Here is a 22091-nt window from a genome sequence, read left to right as displayed (position 1 = left end):
CTATTGTCGCCAATCTGCATTTTACTCAACAACTGAGCTTCTGAACGACTCCTGCAGTTACACATTTTTTTTCTCCAAAATGTGTTCTTACATGATCTTTTCTTGGATTTATTAAAAATAGGCAATCCTGACCTTCTAAGTGCTTTTTTCCATTTCAAACTGTCTGCCTGACATCTCCTCCTGAACATTCAGCCCACAAACAATATGCCTCCAATGAATCTGTCATTATTCCTCACAAACCGTTCTTCCCATTCAAGCTTCTGATTTTGCTCATCTTATTCAGTTACTTTAGGAGGATAGAGATCAGTGCAATATGTCACTGATATGAATTGTGGTGTTATTCACAAATATTCCAACTATCTTCCTTTTTACATGTCTACTTGTTATTGACTTTGGCTGTGTGATAAATCTTTTTTGAGGGTTAATGAAATGTAAGCAGCCATGATATGTGTCAGGGCTCAGTGTCAGTTTCTGCTGATTCTTGCTCTGGCCCTCTATCTCAAGAAGGGATATCCCAAATAGACAAGCCCCTTCCATCTGGATCCAGGAATGCAACTGCAAGCAGTCGAGCCACAGTTGCAAACTCATAGCAAGGCTATGTGTTGTAAATACACATGTTTGTCCTGGCTACTCATTTGCATGAGATATTTGTTGTTAATGTAAATATAGATTTTTTGGATATTCTTACACTGATACCAAGTCAGTTGCAATATCTTCTATATTTATGCAGGTTTGTTTATAGGGCCCTAATTATATTGACTATTACCCACTCATTATTACTATTTCTAATCCATGATTTTCTCTAGTTTTGGCATTATCAAGACTTTTCTTTAAGTAATTTTTAACCATTTTATCCTTCAAGTACCATAAATGATTCTGAAAAGGGCAGAAAAAGAGATAGGAATAAGAAAAAGCAGAAGTGGGCTGGGAAGGTGGCTCAGTGGTAGAGCACTTGCCTTGCATGCTCAAGGCCCTGAGTTCAATTCCTCAGCACCACATAAGCAAAAAGAAAAAAGCTGGAAGTGGCACTGAGGCTCAAGTGGTAGAGCGCTAGCCTTAAGCTGAAGAGCTGAGGGACAGCACTCAGGCCCAGAGTTCAGGCCCCGCGACTGGACCCCCCCCCCAAAAAAAAAAAGAAAAAGAAAAAGCAGAAGTTTCAAACACATAAAAAGAAAAAATTCTCAGAAAATTTAGCAATCAAAATCTGGCATAGTGGCACATATTTCTAATCTCATTTATCCTGGGGGTTGAAAAGCTTTCAAGTTCTTTAAAAGTAAAAATTTTTTAAAAAGTAATAAAATAAATGGTTCAAATAATAGAATGTTTGCCTAACATTTGAAATACAATGTATTTAGATGCCAGTAGCAGATAAGCCCTCACCCAATAAAATTACATGAATATAATTACATGAATATAAAAGGCCAAGTGAGAAAAGTAATAAGAATTACCAATAGATTTAACATGTACTTTTTTGACATTAAGTAAAAGCCATTACTAACTTATTAAGTCAGGATACTGATGGTAGCCATTTATGGTGAATCATGCCTGTAAGGAAGCTAGGTACCCAGGAAGTTGAGATCTGAAGAACACTGTTTGAAGCTGGCCCAGACAGAGAAGTCCTAGAGATTCTTTCTCTGATTAATCAGCAAAAGTGCTAGCCTGGAAACATGGCTCAAGTAGTAGAGTGCCAGCTATAAGTGAAAATGCCAAGCAAAAGTATGAGGTCCTGAGTTCAAGCCCATCTCCCAGGATATCGATTATTATATAACAATTCTAAAAGAGTAATAAGGTAAAAGATTAAATGTACTATATTCAAGATGAATGGGAACTGAAGATTTGTTGGTGGTAAAGAGAAAAATAACAAAAATTGGTTTTGAAACTTTTAGGGCAGAGGGGAGCAGAGGAAGAGAGAGGTACCTTAATGTGATACAGAGTTAGGGGTGACTTTTGTCTTCCCTACTTTGCTTAGAGTAAAAGAGAAACTGCAAGATGGTCATGGGCTCATAGGAATAATCTAGTGGAGATTAAAATAACACTGGGACAATTTAGAAATAATTCAAGCTATAGCACAGAACACTGAGGAGAGATGGCATCTGGTGTACAAGCTGACACAGTAAATACACAGTGTGTAGCAGGAAGTATGAGGAGGGAGTTTGCAGAGAGTTAGTTTGGGTAATCGAACATGTACTTAGAGCGCTTCCATTTTCTCAGGAAAAGAAGCATGCTGAAAAAGGACTGGAGAGTTTAGGAGTTTGAGAAAAAGAAAGGTGTAAACTACTTGTAATAAATATAATGAAAGAGTTAGTGGCTAGGGAAATGGAGGATACTACTTGTCCACTTGACATTGATAGTCATGATCTTACCACATATCAGTATTAGTGTTTTTTCTCTTTTCACAGTCACATTCAGGGCTTTGTTCTGAACCACTAAGCTGCCTTATCAGCTGAGTCTGAGTGATTTCTGGGTTATCTCCAGTCCTGTTCAGTCAGATAGGAACATAGCTGAGACTTTAGTAATCAAGTAAGCAAAGGGAGAAAGATAATCAAGTAGAGAAATATCCAAGAAAGGATCTTTAATTTTTATGAATAAATCACAGGAGCTATACCTGAGGAATGAGGAAATAACATGTGTACACATTTCTGACAAATTGGAAAGGGATAATGGAATGTAGGTAGTTGTCAGATGACATTATTCTTGTAATGGTGGAAATACAGGGAATAAACTGGAAAAATAGAGGTAATTTTTAGAGAAAGAACAACAGTCAAACTGTTTGGGTGAAGCATCTGAAGTTTTCATTAGCAAGGGTATGACAGTGGCAGGGTGCGGTAAAGGTAGAATATTGGGCAGTTTCAGTTGGAGGAAGAGGTAACACAATCCTGTGAAGCTATGCTATGAGAATACCATTATCATAATGAATTGCATTAAAATAGCATTAAAAAGTGACCCCAAAATTAGAGCTTAAATGTTGAACACCCCAGGAAGTTAGACATCAAGTTCTTAAAATGGCCATAATAAAAATGGATAGCTGACAGATAGAGATGGAGATTAGAGACTTTAATACATGTCCATTGATGGGAGGAGGAGGGGACGGCATGAAAACAGATATTTAAAAGTAGCTAGAGTCCTGGCAACAGTGGCTCCCACCTGTAATCCTAGCCCTTGCAATAAACAGGCCAATGCCAGAGGTTTAAGAGAGAAATCTGTTAAAATAGATTAAAAAATAAATGCCAGTGTACCAGAGACAACTAAGAAAATGGACAGCTGAGAGGAGTCTCAGGCTGAGAACATGCCCTTTACTCTTCTTGTGTCATAAGGTCTACATGAGTCCTGTTCCAGTCATGAGCCATGCAGTGCTCAGCAGCCAGGCCCATGAGATGTACTTATGCAGGAAGAAGGATCAAAGCATGATCAAAGTCTCTGTTGCTTTTGACCAGTAAGAATTCTGTGTAGAAGGAAATGTACTCATTACCTTACTCTTGTAACTGTTGTAAGGTCTGCTCCTGGATGGCTAGCAGACTCCACCCTCCTCGCAGCAAAGTCTCCACCCAGTACCTGCGTTACCGAGGCAACTGGGACACCTGGAAGAGGTCACATCTGCATCCGCTGAGGTCACATCCGAATTTGATGTGGCCACACCTTTCCCCGCCCATACCCTACATAAGGCCTAGCCCAGGCCCAGACGCTCTCTTGCTCTTGCTCTTGCTTTTCTTTTCTAGCTCTCTCTGCTCTTCCTCTCTTGCTCTTCTTTTCTGCTCTCACTCTCTCTCTTGCTCTTGCTGCTCTTTTCTTGCTCTCTCTCTCTTTCCCAGCCACGTGGAGTGCCAACCTTGCCTGGTCCCAGCAGGTCTACTGAATAAACCTACCCCTTACCTGAATACCACGTGGGTGCTGGTGCAGTTCTTAATCGGCTACCTCTTTTTAAAAACCTAACAACTGTAACCCCCATATAAAAATTAAAGCAAAAAAAGAACTCTGTATAGAAAAGAATATATAGATGACTCTGAAAAAAACAAACATTATCTTCTCCTACTACAATATAATGCTATTCAGTTCAAAGAGTTTTAGGGGGGTTATAACAATATATGTAATTGAATATTTTATATATTTACTAAACAAGAGTCATAGCCTAGTATGTTTCTCTCAAAAAACAAACAAGCAAGCAAAAATGGCATGGAAAGGAGGTTCAGTGGTAGAATGCTTGTCTTACATGCATGAGGCCTTTGGTTCAATTCCTCAACACCACATAAGCAGAAAAATACCGGAAGTGGAGTTGAGTCTCAAGTGGTGGAGTGCTGGCTTGAGCTGAAGAACTGAGGGACAGCATCTAGGCCCAGAGTTCAGGCCCACGACTGACAAAAAAAAACCCAAAAAACAAAAAACACCAAAATTCTGACTTCTCCATATCCTATGTTACTACTTATCTCTTCATACCTGATAATTTGTTATCGAAATACAATTTCTAAAACACATCAAGGTACCATTTGTGATTTCTAGACAGAATTTTGAATTTGTTGATAGAATTTTGAATGAGCCTATTTGTTATTATTAGATACATGAGTTCAGCTAAATAAACGCATAAAACAAGCAAGTTTGAGACAATTAGATGGTGTTGATTATACCTGCAGCAATATCTTAATTTTCATAAATTAATTCTGCATTGAAGACCACACATACTATTGAATTCTGCAAAACAGAGCACTGTGATAGGAAAAAAAGAGTACAGGCTTCCGGTAATCACAAATATCAATTTGAACACTATTACCTTACCATGAGAAATTGGTCTGATACCTTTGGAAAACTCCAAAATAGCAACCAATCAAAAATTATGATCTATTCTAGATAGAAACTAAAGTATAAAGGGGAAAAGTACAATGTGAAAGTCATCAATACTGACACCCACTGGGTTAATGACTTGCTGTCATTACAATAACAATGGAAGAAAAATGTTAAGAAAAGAAGCCCTTCAAAGTGTGGTAATTGTGCCTCTAAAGCAGAGAACATTTATGCAGGTGAAATTCAAAAGTGAATTTCAAGGTAAAAATTAGTCAAAAGTTAAAGGCTCATGTTCCACAATTCACACACACACACACACACACACACACACACAAAACTTCTGCCAAAAGTGTTCATATGGATCTGTGGGAGGATCAATACAAGGGAAAGATGCCTGTTCTGTTCCTGTGGCTCCCTGTCAAAGGTGATAGAACCGTCATTTGTATTTTTTAAATACTTGTTTTTTGGCCAGGGCGAGGATTTAAACATAGGGCCTTGAGTTTGGCAGGCAGGTATTCTACCACTTGAGCCACATCTCCAACCTAGCTTTTAGCTGGCTACTCTGAAGACGGATCTCATAAACTTTTCTTCAGTAGCTGGCTTTGAATCTCAGTCCTTTGGAGCTTAATCTCCTAAATAGGTAGGATTGCAGGAATGATACACAGATAAATCATATGACAGCTCAGAAAGATACTTTTGAGTTAACTAATTATTAAATAACTCATATGTTAAACTATTTTTAGTCTGAAACATGAGATTCAATAATTTCCATATGGGTACATTTTGAGAAACTATTGTCAATGGAATGGATGGGGGAGGAGAGCAGGTTCATAAGGAAATAAAATGTGAACAGAACTCATTTAGCATGATAAATGCATTTATTCTCCATGCTTCAGTTGCCTAATTTGAAAAATGCAGAATAAAATGTCTTCCATTAGGAGCATAATGCACTTGGCCTAGCCTCTGCTATGTAGTTAAAGAAATAAAAGTCACCTTCCCCTTTTTACTGCCGTAAGCAATAAGAGTAGGTTTTATTCAATCAGGGAATTAATAAGGAACACCAGGCTGCCTGACCCTCTCTCCAGTGTTCTCATAGACAATGGCTCTACTCAAGATATAAGTACAGTAAAAAGCTCCTCCTACTCTCTAACTGAAGATATTTCGTGCTTATTTGTTTTCTAATTTACAATGAAGTTTTTGTTGTACAAATAACTTCCAACTAATACTTCTTTAAGAACAAAAGAAATGAATTGTGCCTGGGACTGTATAATATACTTTGTGTACATTATTTTATATGTTCTCTGAGTGTATGCATGTGTGAGAGAGAGACAACAGACAGAGAGACAGAGAGAGAGAGACAGACAGACAGAGAGATAGATATGTTGGGATTGAATTAAGGACCCTAAGTATTCTAAGCAAGCTCTCTATTACTGAAATCCATTCCCAGCCCCAGTCTCACAGAATCTTTATAATAGTCCAATTTAAGGCAGATTTGGGATATGAAGCTTCCATATCAAACAACAAATGTCAACCATTAATGCTTGTTTTTGCTGATAAAAAATGTATCTCTCATGAAAAAAATGAGTCAATAATAGTCTGTTAAAAAAACCTTCAGAGAGGGGCAGCAGCTTCAGGCTTTGTTTTAAAGTATATTTCTTTCAATGTGGGTGACTATGTCCTGATTTTTCCAAAGGCAGCTTCTGGGAGCTAAGGTAGAAATTGAAGTCTTTGCATCTGAAAACTTCACACTGTCCTTTCATTTAAAAATAGATCAGATCTCTTTAGGATCCTTGTGCTAGCCCCATCCCCACACTCAATATCAGACTCGGTGGCGCATCAGCTCTGCAGGTTGTGACAATTTGGGCTAAGGACACTGTGAAGCTTGCTAACACCAAAGAATGCTCACAGCTGGGGCTTTCAAATACCAGCTTTATTTTACAGACAATGAAGAGCAATGCCTGGACACAGGAGGTGGTGTGATATATAAGTATTTTCTTGATCTATTTATGGGATTATGCAGTTAAAACTGTTATAAACTGGCACGAGAGAGATCCAAATTAATATTTTCCTTATAATTTGATTATTCCAAATACTGCCGCCCTTTGGCTAACCTGGCTGAAAGTATTCAGATGCTTTACTGTGGACCACGTTATCTTCTAGGTGTTTTGTGGAATTGGGGCACTAAGTCTCAGAAGGTTTACCTTCCCATTTCCTCCTTGCTCTTCCATTTTGTCTGTTATCTAGCTTCAGGGCTTCTACAGAAAAGCCATGGCTTTTAATTAGCAGGATGGAAAGCATGAGATAGAACTTTCATACCTGTTACTTGACATTCTAATAGGAATCAAGTTTCACAGAGTGGAAGTGCATGAGTGCCACGCTGACCCCAGTGGAGACTGCTTAGCATGGGAAACTATCTATCAGACCATGATAGGGGCTTCAGAGACCTATCTCTGAGTTCTGGGACTTCACCAAAGTCTACCTCAGAGAATGGGGCTTTACAGAAACCTATCTCCAAGTTTTGGGACTTCACCGAAGTCTACCTCGGAGAATAGGGATTCTAAGAGGCCTACTCCTGGGAAAAGGCTGGCAAACCCCTGGGAAAGATGTGTTTCCGCCTTTCTTTCCCTCATAAGAGTGCCTATTAATCTTTTACTGTTTCTACTGCTCTTTGTACTTGCTCATTGTCAACGTTTCCCTATACAAAGCTCTTTCTTAAGAGTGTTGACGACTCCAAAATCTGATGAGTGTCTTAAAAATATGACTAACTCACCAGAGTTAAGTGCTACCCTGAAACCCCTCTTATGGAGGCTAGTAGACAAGCCATAAGCAAATATAAAAGTATTGGGGATTCCACAAAGTCACTTCAGCAGAAGGAATTGTTTGTAAGAGATTTACAAAAAGCTGTAGGTGCGGCTAAAACAAAGAATGGCAATTGCTGAGATAACTACTTAGGAGAAAGAACTTCCTATTACTCTTTCATTTACTAAGAGACTTGCTAGATCTAAGTCTCCTTGGTGTTTACTATTAAAGAAGGAACAGAAAAGATCTTATGGGACAGTTAAGGCCTCTATAGAAATAAGGTAATGGTTAGTTGGTGACAAACATCAAAACCCATTATATTTCTTAGAGAAACAAGTGCCTATCAGGCGACCAGCTGGTGACCACCCAAGAATGAAGCCCTGCAGCAAGGTTGTGTAACCTTTTGCCCTTTCAGGCGATCAGCTGGTGACCGCCCAAGAATGAAGCCATGCAGCAAGATTATGTAACCTTTTGCCCTTTCTTATGGAGACTTTTTGCTATAAAAGTTTGTTATCCTCTGCATTAAATCGCACTCAGCACTCAGCACTCAGCACTCAGCATCCACTCCTAATGTGTGTGAGTTGGCTGTTTGCCATCTCCCCATCCTATTCCAGGTTCCTCCCATAGGTGTCCTCCGTCGTCCCGAATGAACCCGGTCCACGGCACATGAGAATGTTATGGGTTGCACTGTGTACCACCCCAAAATTCATATGCTGAAATTCTAGCCCATAATCCTTCACAATGAAACCTTAATAGAAGATAAGGTCTTTACAGAGGTAACAAAGCTAAAGTGAGTGTGGTCTAAACTAAAAACAGCTATTTGTGAGTGGGGTCTAACCCATTAAGATTGGTGTCCTTACCAAAATAGGAAAAAGGAAAGAAAAATTTGAACCCAGACACACAGAGGTACAACATGAAAATACAGATACAACCCAGCCATTCCTGGGCACATGGGCTCTGACTCAATGGCTGAGTATAGTGGCATGTGTCTAACATCTCCAGTGACTCAGGGAAGCACAGTAGGAGGATCTCTCTCTCTCACACACACACACACACACACACACACACAAAACTTGGACTCATTGCAGTAACCAAATATCCTGTGAATCTCAATGATATTTAGAGTTCTGAGGTTCTAAGGCCTGGGTAATGTAAGACAGTTAAGTACAGGTCCCCAGAATTGAGCGCAACATGGTGTCTAGTTCTCTGCATGTTATATTATTACATATGGTATGACAGTATTATATAAGTTAATTCTAACAGACCATTTCCTAAATTCTAGGGAGTGTAGAAGAAGGTGATTCACCAGGAAGTTAGGTAGCTCTGAAAATTTGAGAGAAATTCAATGTTCACTCAAAAGCCTGCAATGGTGAGCACAGCAGGCTGGGCACAGAATGGAGAGCAAACAGCTTTGCTTTTTCCCTAATATTGCTTTTTTTTGGGGGGGGGTCCAGTCCTGGGGCCTGAACTCTAGGTCTGGGTGCTGTCCCTCAGCTCTTCAGCTCAAGGCTAGCGTTCTACCACTTGAGCCATAGCACCACTTCCGGCTTTTTTCTTTTTGTTTATGTAGTGCTGAGGAATCGAACCCAGGGTCTCGAGCATGCAAGGCAAGTGCTCTACCACTGAGCCACCTTCCCAGCCCCTTTTTCCCTAATATTTTTAACTTAATTCTTTCTACTTACAGAACTGAAAGCAAAAAAGGCACATCATAAGAGTTTGAAACAAAGGCATTATATTTAACTTCCCTGTTTCCATCTCATCCTATTAACATTTTTTGTGCTTGCTTTTAATTTTTATAGAAAACTAGTGAGTTAATAAAGGAAATAACTTATGATACAGAAAGAGATTGATTCTATAATTAAGCTGCAACAAACCAATGAAATATTACAGAGTACACAGTCTAGTGACACGCAGAATGAACCTGACTTCCGTGATAAGTTGCCTGCTATCTTAAGAGAAATCACTGACTTTGAATTTTTTTTCCAGTTTGGAATAGGCGTGGGAAAAGTAAAGGTCTCCCACCTCTATAGGTGACACCCTAAATGGTTTCAGCAGCATTTTCTATGGTTTGTTTAGAATGGCAACAAAATTGTCTGCACATTGCTAACAACTGTAGATTTGGGTATTTGCTCTGAAAAGCATGGACCCAGACTTCTTTTCACATAGGAAGAGTAACAACCACTAATAATCTGAGTTACATGTAAATTCATAATAACCCTCACTGCATTTTCCAAGCCTTTTCATCTGCCATAATTTCAGTCTTTGAATTGTAGTCTCACAGATCAAAATAATCCACTAGGGAGTTAAATTCAAGTACAGTACTTTCTCTGAGATATATGGTGACATTTTTGAAAGTCATGAGTAAACATGCAAAGATTAGATTTAAAAATAATAAACAGTTACATCCATGCATATGAAATATCTAGAAAAGGAAAACACTTACTTCCATGAGGTACATAAGTAGTAGCCACAGCTGAGTGGAATGGTGGGACAGGAGGAAGATGGGCATGAGGCTCCTACTTGGGCCTGAATGAAAGCTATAAAACTGGTTGTGAACCAGGAGCTGGTGGCTCATGCCTGTAATCCTAGCTACTCAGGAGGCTGAGATCTGAGGATTACTGTTCAAAACCAGCATGGGCAGGAAAACCGTGAGACTCTGATCTCCAATAAACCACCAGAAAACCAGAAGTGGCACTGTAGCTCAAGTGGTAGAGCGCTAGCCTTGAGCTGAAGAGTTCAGGGACAGTGAACAGGCCTAGAGTTCAAGCTCCACAAAGAACAACAAAAACAAACAAACTAGATTATGGCAATGCTGGGAATATGTTGGAAATCAGCTTTGTACTCTTAATGCAGGTCACTTTTGTTATAGGAATTAGACTTCAACTGAGCCTTTATTAATCTAATTAGATTTTCCATAATCTCTGCAAGACTTCCATATGATCTTCAAAACTTCTATCAGCATTCAGTGATAATCCTAACAATCTTCTCAATGCCTAGCCAGCACATACCGTTTTCATTCTCAGTGATAATTTAACCTCCACTTTACAAAGAAAGTAAAATGATATCTCCTAAGTATTTCCCCCCCAAACTCCACACTAATGTTGATAATATGCTTTATGTTTCACAGGAAGAACTATCTCTTCTCTCAGCCAACTATCACATTTGCTTGTAACCTTAGTCCTTGTTCTAATCCATTTTTCCTTCCTGCCTTCATTCCTTTACTTCTTTCTTTTCCTTTCTGTATCTATCTCCTTTCCTTCTTTCCCTTCTCCCTCCCTTTCTATTTTCTTTCTTTCCTTCATTACAAACACCATCAACTGATTGGCTTTTGGATGCCATATATTTCCCCCTTCACACCTGGTGGCTAGGATGCCATAAGTTAAGCAACCTGTATATTGGGTGTCTGCTGAGGTCGTAACTCTCTGGCTGCCATCGTTCTCCTATAACCTCACACGTGGAAGGGGCTCAGGTACTCCCTGGGCAGTGTCTTCAAGGCTACCAAATCCATTACTAAGAGTTCTGTTCTTATAATCACCTCCCTAATCCAACCACCGAGGATTATCACAGTGGGAGTGTGGTTGCAACTTGTGACATGAGTGATTAGTGTACGTATGAAATAGACAGCAGTCCTACAGTCTCTATAGATTTTTCTATCTCCAGCATTACTCCATCTCTCTAGGAATTTACTTTGTATGATTGCTAAAATTCTATTTGTATCCCCAAACAAAATGAGGTAAATCAGCAATGCAATAACCATTATTCTACCCGTGTGTTCACTCCTCTGACCTCTCGCCCTGCCTTTACTGCTACTTTCATGAAGATCACCTCTCTTGCCTTCTTTGCTGCAACCTGTTAAGCTTCCATTTTTCTCTTCATAATTTCACAACTTCATTGAAACACTAAGCAGAAACTAGTTGCCAACGTTCACTTTTCTGTGGCATTGTTCTCCACCACTACATTTCTCCATTCTCCAAAACTCAGCCCTCCTTGGGCCTCAACCTTAGAGCAGTCTTCTCTGTCCCAACTCCTCAAGTGGCTGTATTTCCTCAGTCCATTGTCCACGGTTCATGCCCAGGGTGTGTTTTCACATGCTACACCAGAGATACAAATGTAATATTTTGTATGGCCCATATTAATTTAGAAAGTGATCAAACCCAACTTAATTAGTTGCTGCCAAAAATATACCTCAGCCAAGCCCGAGGCTATAGCCAGGGATGTTGTGTCTGGAAGACTAACTATAAAGCTGTGTATTCCTGGATTATAAAAAAGCTTAGAGAAGTGGTTCCCAGGTTCCTCTACAGTTACAACCATTGGGCAATATCTCCTGCCTGGCTGATATCATTCTACTCTAAATAGGTAGCATTCTCACCTGAGAGATTTTCTATAAATTTTCCAAAATGAAGAAATTGCTACTTGGTTTCATGTTATTTCTGTTTTTCTTTATTATGCATTTATTTATCTTTTTTGTGTGCCACTTACTCAAGGCTAGTACTCTACCACTTACAGCTTCTTGAGGGCTAATTGAAGATAAGAGACTCATGGACTTTCTTGACTAGGCTGATTTGATCCATAATCCTCAGATCTAAGCCTTCTGTCTAGCTATGAAAACAGATGTGTCACTAGCACGACAGGCAAACAGTTTTTACTATTTAGCTATAAGATCTGTTCCAACAAGCCACGATTTGACCTAATTTACAGATAGTGCCACCAGGAGAAGATCAGATGATAAAACATAGCTAATAAAGTATATACAAACTTCAAATGATCATCTTTTATGTTTCAATGTACATGTTCTTTGTTAGATTCTAGTGTGCTTGGCATATATTTAGTCATTTCCAGATGGTGCTTCTTGTACATATGAATCTGATCATTATGTACATTATTATTCTGATCAAAAGCTTAGATAGCTGGACTCCAACACCGGAATTTCTGATTCTGTGAGGTTTAGATGGGTCTGAGAACTTGTATTCCTAATATACCTCAAGTGTTTCTATGAGTTCAGGTACTACACAAGGAGAACTCTTTTTTTGGTAGTACCTAGCTTATTCAATGCTCATTGCTCATTTGTATTTCTTTTTAAAAATATAATTGCATTGTTATCTTTAATTTGTTTTGCAGAGAGGTTACCATTTCATAAGTAAGGTAATGAGTACATTTACTTTTAGGACAATTTTCCCCAGTTTTCCACTTCCAACTCTCCCCACAATTTAGAGTTCATTTTCCACACAGTGTATGCTGAATTGCATGGTTGCATTTGTTCACTTTTCATCCAGCCCTTTCTACACTACCCTTTTCTCTCCAAAAAATGAAAAGAAATCAAACCGATGTTCATATTACTTTGGCTTGAGGTTCCACAGCCAGACCCCAGTCTTACAAGAAGCATAGGATATCCCAGTTATTTCCCAACTAAAGCCTTCTTTGGGCTGAGTCCTAGAATCTGCCCTCACAGCCTCATTTACCAAAGATAAGCAGATATCCCGCCGTTCACTGTTTCCACTGTCATGTAACAATGTACAAGTCATCAGTTTCAAAAAGTAGCCTAGCTTTGGGTTTCTTCCTCTGGATGTGCGGCTTCTTGTTTTTCCAATAGCCTATTACCTTTCCTTTGGAATGTTCTTGCTGTATTTGGGCTCATTCCTGACCTCATTTTATTTGTTTCCCAATTAGTCCATTCTGCAAGCCTAAATAAGTATGTATCTGTAATGACTAGCTAGCCTATATTCATCCATTTGTTCATTCCCAACTCTCGACTTTCCTAACATCTCTGCATGTGATGGATACAATAAGCATTCGGCACTCATAGGCAGACCATGATGGCAGAGAGAAAGTGGCTGGTAAGAAGTGCATCCTCTAATCTATTCCAGAAACACCTCTTCTATGAATTCATAGTAAGGAAATAGATAATTCCTTGTTTCTCAAAAGAGAATTCTGACTGAAAAAGGAACAAAATTATGTTAAGAATATACTTTAAAATATTAATGCATAAAGAAAATATTCTCAAATATTGATGGTTCTGATAAAGTAAGCAGAATAATTTCCACCAAGCAATAATTAAATACGTGTAAGTACACACACACACACACACACACACACACACACACACACACACACACACATTTAAGCAATTTGAGAGAATAGAGTAGAAAATACCATAAAGTAAGAATTTTGTATTTTCAATAAAACGGTGAAGAAACACATGGAGTTTATTATATCTGATGGTTTGTATTATATTTTCATTTTATATCATTAGCCTCCAGGTAAATTTAAGGGTAATATGAACTGAAAATAGCTTCATTCAAGTAAGAAAAATTATTCCAAGCTTACAAGCTTGTTTTGAGTGATACCCAGTTTTTTGGCGGTGCTGGGGATTAAACTTGAGCCTTATGCTCTGAGTTATGCTACCTGTTCTACTCTTTTTCTATCTGCTGAGCTATACCTTATCTCATTTTGTGTGTGTGTGTGTGTGTGTGTGTGTGTGTGTGTGATGTGTGCCAATACTAGATCTTGAATTCAGAGCCTGTCCATCATCCCTTAGCTTTTATGCTTAAGGCTGACACTCTACCACTTGAATCTTAGCATTACTTCCAGCTTTTTGGTAGACTTTCCTGCATGGGCCAGCTTTGAATTGTGGCCTTCAGATATTAGTCTCTTGAGTAGCTAAGATTATAGGTGTCAACCATCTCTGCCTGGGGTGCATTAGCTTTTGAATAGAGTCTCAACTGTATGCCCAGTCCAGCCTTGACTGCAATGTACCTATTTAAACTTCCTGCCTAGCTAGCATGATGTGCACCTACTACCTTGTACAGCTATTTCTTTTAATTGAGACAGGGTCTCAGGTTTATGATTGATAGTCTTAAATATTATGATCTTCCTAGACTTACTTTCATGTTAGCTAGGATTACAGGCATGAACCTGGGCTCCGATAATGTAACAGTTTTTTTAAAAAGGCATTGCATATGCAAAATTGTCGTATGAATGAAATCCCTAGTTCAAAAATATTTCAAAAAGTGAATTATATCAAAACCAACAGCCAACTCTTGTTGTTCAGTTTTGTTCAGTTCTTTTGGTTATGAAATTTCCGTATGTATTCCTCACCATCAAAGAATTACCTGTCTGCATCCACGGTGACATCATGCACGCCTCTCTGAATGACATCCCTAGAAGTTGCAGTGTCTGGTAATCGGTTCAGACTTCTTGTATACAGGTTGAGCCCTCCATCTGTCATGTATCTGAAAACAGATGCCTCATTAATCAACTGAAAATCAAATTACCTCATCAGTATGATTTTCCTCAATAAACAATTTTCTTCAACTGCTCGGGAAATTTTGTGAAGATACTTTCTTTACAAATATTCTTGTGAGGAAGAAGCAAATGTCTTTCAATGCTATTTGGAAATCAACATTCCTTATTGTACCTATCCTACTAAAGAATTTGTTATTTCTTTTGCTATCAAAAATTTGAACAAGCTGATAAAAATGTAACTTTTACTAAATGAGGGCAAGACAATTTAATTTTCTAGGCATCATGTTTGAAAAAAATGAAGGACATTAGTAAACTTAACAATAGTTTTGTAAGTAAGAATTATGCTATACAATTATCAGATAATAACAAAAATGCACTAAGTTGTTCAACATGATGCCCAAACCTACTATCTTACATGTAAAAATATTATTACCTTCAAACTAGAAATGAAGAAAAATAAGTGCTAAAAGATTAAAGTACATGTGGTCACTCAAGCCAATCATGAGATCTGAGAAAGAAATCCAGAAAGTGAGTTCTCTAAGCCATGCAAGTGGCCACCATATAATGCTGTCTGCTCAGAAGGGCCACGCTGGCCTCTTGTTTGAAAACTCCTCATTATCAATCAGCCATCACTATAATATGAGTAGTCAATTCTGATAGACACAATCCTGTTAGGTCACATTGCTTCCTTGGGTATTGGAACTCAATCAGGGTGTTCAATCTCTTATCTCAAATGGAATAAGTTTTCCCCCTTAAGAAATTAGGATGAAGAAATAGCTAATCATCTTTCCATGTGGCTAATAATGAAAACTCAGGTATCCAGTTTTGTTTTTTGGTATTTTGTTTTCCCCCCTCAAAGAAAGCTAGTCAGCAAAGTACTTTGCTGATAACATAGTATTTACTTGAAGTTAATATTTCCAGGCAATGATACTCCACATACTTTAGAAGAAGAAGAAGAAGCGGAAGTACTTCCTATACATCAATACATGAATTTCCCATGACCATCTTACAGATATAATGAAACTGACTGTTGAGTACCCCTTATGTAATGAGGACCCCTTTCCTTTTATCTTTATTGGCATATATTAAATTGTATATAGTAGGGGATTTTATTATGACATTTCATGTGTGCATATAATGTGTCTTGATCATAATGTTTGCTTCTTTTGTGTGTTAATGTATTCAAAAGAAAAAACACCATCTACCCAGACATCAGTTGATCCTCATTCTATCCTCATTCTCAGGCTCCAACTACTATAAGATGGAATCAGCTTAATCACTATACTTCATTTCTCAAAACCACTGAAACTGGGAAACATTCTTCTTAAAGAAAAAAAACCATTCAATCCCATTGAGTTATCTTAATGACAACCAATAGTAGCATCATATCAGCATTATGTATTTAAAAAAAGGTTTACAATGAAATATGTGATAGGCAAGCGTATACAATCTATAGGAGTATTTATTAAATCATAAAAAATATTAACTTACTATCTTCAGTATCCCCACATTCCCAATCATAGCCTCAAAACTCCTTTAGAGCTAACTATTATCTTGGATTTTGGGCTAATCATTCTTTTTCTCTTCTTTATGGTTTTACCACATGGTGGGTATGCATACTACAATATATTGTTTAGCATAACATGAGTTTTTTCCACTTTATAAAAATTGAACACCAAGATAAGCAATCATTTTTGATATGCATCTTTTACTCACATTTGCATTTTTATAATTCATCTATCTTAATATGTATCACTGTGTTATTAATTTAGTGTGATACAGGTCCAGTTTACAACTGTATTATAATTTCTTACTTCACTTGGCCATCATAAACATTTGAGTTGGTTGTATTCTTTCCTCTTGTTTAAAATAATACTTCCACCAACATTCAAGTACCTGATTCAGTGGGCTTGCAGGCAAGAGTTTACTAGATTCTGTATTCAAGAGAGAAATCTCTGAGTCATAAAGTCATGACCATATTCAATTTTACTAGTCAATGGCAAATAGTGTTCAAAATTATTGTGTATCTTAAACTCTATATGTAAATACAAAGGAATATTTGTTGAGAATGTTTGTCAATATTTGGCATATTTATGTGAACCAATGGATGTGAAATGACCTCTAATGTTGGTTTTAATTTATAAGTTCCTTTTTACCAAGTAAATCAGTCACATGTTTGCTTTGTTATTAGTTATTTGTGTTTTGTCTGTGAAATCTATATTAATGTGATTTGTTTACTTGCTATTATTTTCTTTTCTTTGATTATTTCTTCACTGATATTAATCATTATGAAGTTTTGTATATATATATACAGTACGTCTATTGAATATATACATATATATGTATGTATATATAAGATACAGATTTTTTCTTTGCTTTGTTCACTTATTATATTAATTTTTATAAATACAAAGAAGTTGATTTAAATAGCTTTTTAATTTTATACAGCAACATCTTCTGTTATTTTATTCCAGTTGAAAAATTGGCTAGCTTGCTTTTTTTTTAAATTTTATTTTATTTTATTTGTGAACAAACTGTACAGAGGGGTTACAATTGCATGGGCAGGATAATGCGTACATTTCTTACCAAGCATTGCAGCCTCCTCCTTTGTTTACCCTTCCCATCCGCTAGCTTGCTTTTTGAGTGCTTTACATTCCATTTGTTCTCACTATCATTAAGACCTTGTCTATAAATATCTTTATTTCCATAGCCTGGTCAATTTTATTCTACTTCCCACAGCTTTCCTTCTCTGTTGGCTCCTTGTTCTTGAAGAGACTGGTGGCTGGGATTTTTAAACAGATCACTGGAAATAAATGCTCTGTCCTAAACACATGTGACCCTAAGCCCTTTGAAATCTCACTGATTAGTCAAGTGGTCAAAATCTCTCTCACCTTTAGCTAATATGTGTTTTCTAGTCAGTATTGGTTAGCTATTTGGAGTTTTCAATTATGCTTAGTGTTATCAGATGTCCCTTTGGGGGATGGGTCTGATGTTAGACAGGTATACTCTCAGCTACTTGCATAGTGGCAATTGAGATTTGTTGCCAAAAAGTTAAGGAGAACTCCATCTCAACAAACAAACTGTTTGTGGGGGAATCACATCTTGGAACCCAGTTATGCTGGAGGCTGTAAGTGGTTCTAGCCAGCCAGGACATAACTGCAAAATCTTATCCAAAAAATAAGTAAAGCTAAAAAGGGATAGAAGCATGGAACAAGTTAGCCTGCCTAACAAGCACAAGGCTACAAGTTCAATCCCTGGTACCAGAAAAATAGCAACAAAAGAAGAGAACAAAGAAAAAAATATCCCAGTGTTAGCATCTGTTTCTTCCTCTATTGATACTGATTTTATTCTGGTCCATTGTTTCCATGTAGGTTACTTCCAACTAGTTGTATGTGGGAGATAAGATAATATATTGACATCATTTTAAAAAATAATTATTTAAAAATCATATATAAATATGTTTTATGGCTTATTTTACAGAGGATTTGGGAAGATTCAAAGCCTATACACAATTATATTTCTACCAAACCATCTCATATAAACTTCTACCATAATCATTATCTTCCTAGAATTGTTTTTATAGTCACAACCTCATATGTCAACTGCTGTATATCACAATTACCTAATTTCTAATTTTCTTTTTTCTTTTTTGGGTCCGGTCATGGGGCCTGAACTCTGGGCTTGGGCGCTGTCCCTCAGCTCTTCAGCTCAAGGCTAGCGCTCTACCACTTGAGCCACAGTGCCACTTCCAGCTTTTTTCTTTTTGCTTATGTGGTGCTGAGGAATCGAACTCAGAGCCTCATGCATGCAAGGCAAGCGCTCTACCACTGAGCCACCTTCCCAGCCCCTAATTTCTAATTTTCATATACAAAGAAAACTTGAAGTTATTATCCTTCCTGCCACAAAAGAATTACAGTTCGTCATCATTCTTTAGAGGAGCACAGATAACATGAAGAAATGCCCCTGGATTAGACTGTTAGTGAAGAAAACTATGCTCATAATGAACAGCTGCCTAGTAGTACTTTTGTGAAATGGATGATATAAAACTAACCTCTTAGGAAAGAAACCTAAGCATGGCAACATGAAGATTATTTCATAGTGTGAAGACATCATGATCATGAAGATGCAGACTGAAAACAGACTGCACTAGTTGAAGTCAATGATATTGTTTACTAGCTAGATGAACTTAGGCAAGTCTTTAAAACCATCTACAACTCAAGTACTTCATCTGAACAATAGAGATGATAATATTATGCATACTTCCAGGTAGCATACAGCATTAGCTAGATTGGAGTAAGCAAATAAATGTTGGCTAGTATTGCCAAGTAAGGCCATAAGAAATAATTATATTCACTAAAAGTGTCTCATATCTTGCCTGTGCAATTGGAAGAATCAAGATTTGGAATCTATCTGCCTTAATTCACAAAGAAGACATTTTTAACCCAACTAAGGCACTCTGGCCTTTCCCTTGTTATGAATATTCGATTATTGGAAGCTTATTAAAGTAGACTTGAGGGAGGACCAAGGCAGGAGTACAATTAAGATATATCCTTGTCCTTATTTTTAATTATTTCACCCTTCCCTTAGAATTCTTAGATTACATATGTTGGGAAATTTAATTTTAGGCCAACAGCTTGGTCTGAGTATTTATCACTGGCTTACTTAACTGTAACCGCTCTGAGCAGTATTTTTTACAATTAAAAACATTAAAAAATCCATAAAGAAAAAAAGTTTAATTAACTTGAATTTCTACACAATGAAATATATAACTCTGTCCCCCCATTTCCAGTGTTCCATTTCTGCATCATAAACAGATACTTCTTTACCCTCCTCATAAGTGAGAAACCTATCTCTAAGTCTTAATTACCGACAGATTCACATTCCCAAGTGTGGAAAGTAATTTTAAAAAGAGAAGGAAAACTATAAGTCTTTGCATGGTTCAAGGAATTCTGAATTCTCAGAATGCTGATTAAATAACTTTCTGACTTTCACTTAGAGTACGTAGGAAAAAAGTCATTCCTATTTGTATTGACTTCATGACATTTGTTGTAGTCAATTGAGAAAAAAATTCTTAAACATCATCATTCATTTTGTGTTTGTTGAGCCTTCTGTCCTTTTAATCAAGAAAACAATGAAGATTTAGGAAGAGAAAGTGAACTCTGTGATTAATTTTTAATAGGTTGTAGCATAGACATTCCAAGTCATTTTTCTCTAACTTACAATAATAATACATTGACTATTGTAAAAATATGACGAATGTGAAAATGGAACCAAGTAAATTGAGGACATGGGTGGGTTTGGGAGAGACTGAGGAAAATGATGAAGGAAGATACATTGTGCACACATCTAGACATTGACTTGAAACCCCTTTGTACAACTACTTCAATGAAAATAAAAATGAATAAATAAATAAATGCCTTCAAATTCAACTTTCCTGGCACATCTCTGGCTTTCTCATACAAGGAACAGATCTCTCTCTCATATTTTCTATTTTGGTCTGTTATACTCCATCATATATAAATATATATGCATAACTAAAATGGCAAATAATAATTTTAGTAGAATGTTTCATTTGTACTGATTATAATAGCCCATCCCTTATTCCTCCATCAAAATTCACACCCTGATTGAACCAAGTGTCAAAATACTCTAGGAGTATTATAGTCACATTTTAAAAATATAATTGGAAACAGAAGGAGAACAAAGACTAAGATTTTTTTAAAAAATAATTACATCCAAAGAAAATAAATACATTGCAACTTTAAACATTAACATCATATTCCCTCCAACTGTATACTTAAGTATACAATTGGAGAGGACCACAAAATATGTTCCTTAAAGCAGTTTTAGGCAACCTGAGCCAAAAGAGAAAGTAATGCAATTCAACAGAATCTTCCTATCCCCTCCCACTTCTTTTTCTATAAAATTCTACAAAAATCTGTTACTGAAGAGCATATGCAAATCACTCTGAAAAACAATAGGACAGTTTAATGCCTGATGATGTAAAGAACGTCTAGAAACCTAGAGTATATAACTTCCCATGCATGAGCTGAGGGGAGGCCCCAAAACAGCTCACATCCCATCACACGGCTCACATATTTTTTTTTAAAGACCTCTGTGGTGAATGCATCTCAGGAGAACTGCTCTCTTCCTACACCAATGGCATTACAGGCTGCACCACTTACCCACTGTTGATGTCATCTGTCCTTAGAGTCTTCCCAAGGATATCCCCATCACTCATGTATCCACCAACATCCACTTCCGAAGACATGTCCAGATCGCTGCTTGCTTTTTCACTCATGTCAATCTGTGACATGTTTCCCAGCCGGGAGACGGCAGCTCTGCGGAGAGGTGTTGTGTACATGAACCTGGAGGGGTCTGTGTGGATGAATCGACTGGTACCACTGCGAGAGTAGCCAGCCCCCATGGAGGGAGCATCTCCTGCCTGTAGTCTGGGACATGCCTGGCCCAGCCTCCAGCTCATGGGAGTAGGGCGGCTTGTCAGGTTGGGTATGGTCCTGCCATTGACTTCTGTTGTCACCGTGCTGTCAAATGTTGTCTCCAGGGTGCTGTCAACGAAAACAAATACATAATTCCACTCTAGGGCATAAAAGCAGGAAAGGACAGGTTCAGGTGTTGTTTAACTAGATATTGCATTCATGATTGCTAAATTATTGCATACGTTAACTAGATATTGCATTCATGATGGCTAAATTATTGCATATGTTATTTTGTGATTCTAATCACTTCTGCAGATGACAAAACGTGGGAAGAGCTGTCCTTTGTTTTCATCATTACAGAACAAAATATGGCCTTACATCTTCTTCTTTTTTTTTTTAAAAGTATACCTTCAACAGCCTACTGTAAACTTCTCAGACTGTCTGCAAGAGCTATCTACACCTCCATGCATTCTTGAATGTCTTCCTGTTACCCCTCCCACATGCTCCAGAGCAGGAATGCACCTGCTTAGTAGCAAGGGTCAAAGTTGCTGCAGTGAATTTAGTTAGATCAGGAAATTATATGGAGAAGAGATTGTTTTCTTTATTGTGGGGCCTGAACTCTAGGCCTGGGGCTGTCCCTCAGCTCTTCAGCTTAAGGCTGGCACATGAGTCACAGTGCCACTTCCAGCTTTTTCTACTTATGTGGTGCTGAGGAATCAATCCCAGTCCTCATGCATGCAAGGCAAGCACTCTACCACTGAGCCACCTTCCCAGCCCCAGAAGAGATTTTTTTTTAATCCTGAATGTTTTGTTTAAGAATTATTACTGATTGTGATC

At 37.7% G+C, this 22091-nt stretch overlaps 1 protein-coding gene across 3 annotated transcripts in view; it reads right to left on the bottom strand.

The window, feature by feature from the left end:
* Nav3 (neuron navigator 3) overlaps window positions 1–22091 on the bottom strand; it is a 287020-nt gene that overhangs the window by 100394 nt on the left and 164535 nt on the right. For all 3 annotated transcript variants that reach the window (XM_013019548.1, XM_013019554.1, XM_013019559.1), the window contains exons 11-12: window positions 21000–21383; window positions 14682–14801 (exon numbers count right to left, since the gene is read on the bottom strand). In XM_013019548.1, the coding sequence (XP_012875002.1) occupies window positions 14682–14801; window positions 21000–21383 (504 nt within the window). The remainder of the gene's footprint in view (window positions 1–14681; window positions 14802–20999; window positions 21384–22091) is intronic.

This window comes from Dipodomys ordii, unplaced genomic scaffold (assembly GCF_000151885.1).
Source record: "Dipodomys ordii isolate 6190 unplaced genomic scaffold, Dord_2.0 Scaffold3, whole genome shotgun sequence".
NCBI classification, from domain to species: domain Eukaryota; kingdom Metazoa; phylum Chordata; class Mammalia; order Rodentia; family Heteromyidae; genus Dipodomys; species Dipodomys ordii.
The sequence above is the reverse complement of the archived record's forward strand: the minus strand, read 5'-3'. Positions and strand labels throughout refer to the sequence as shown.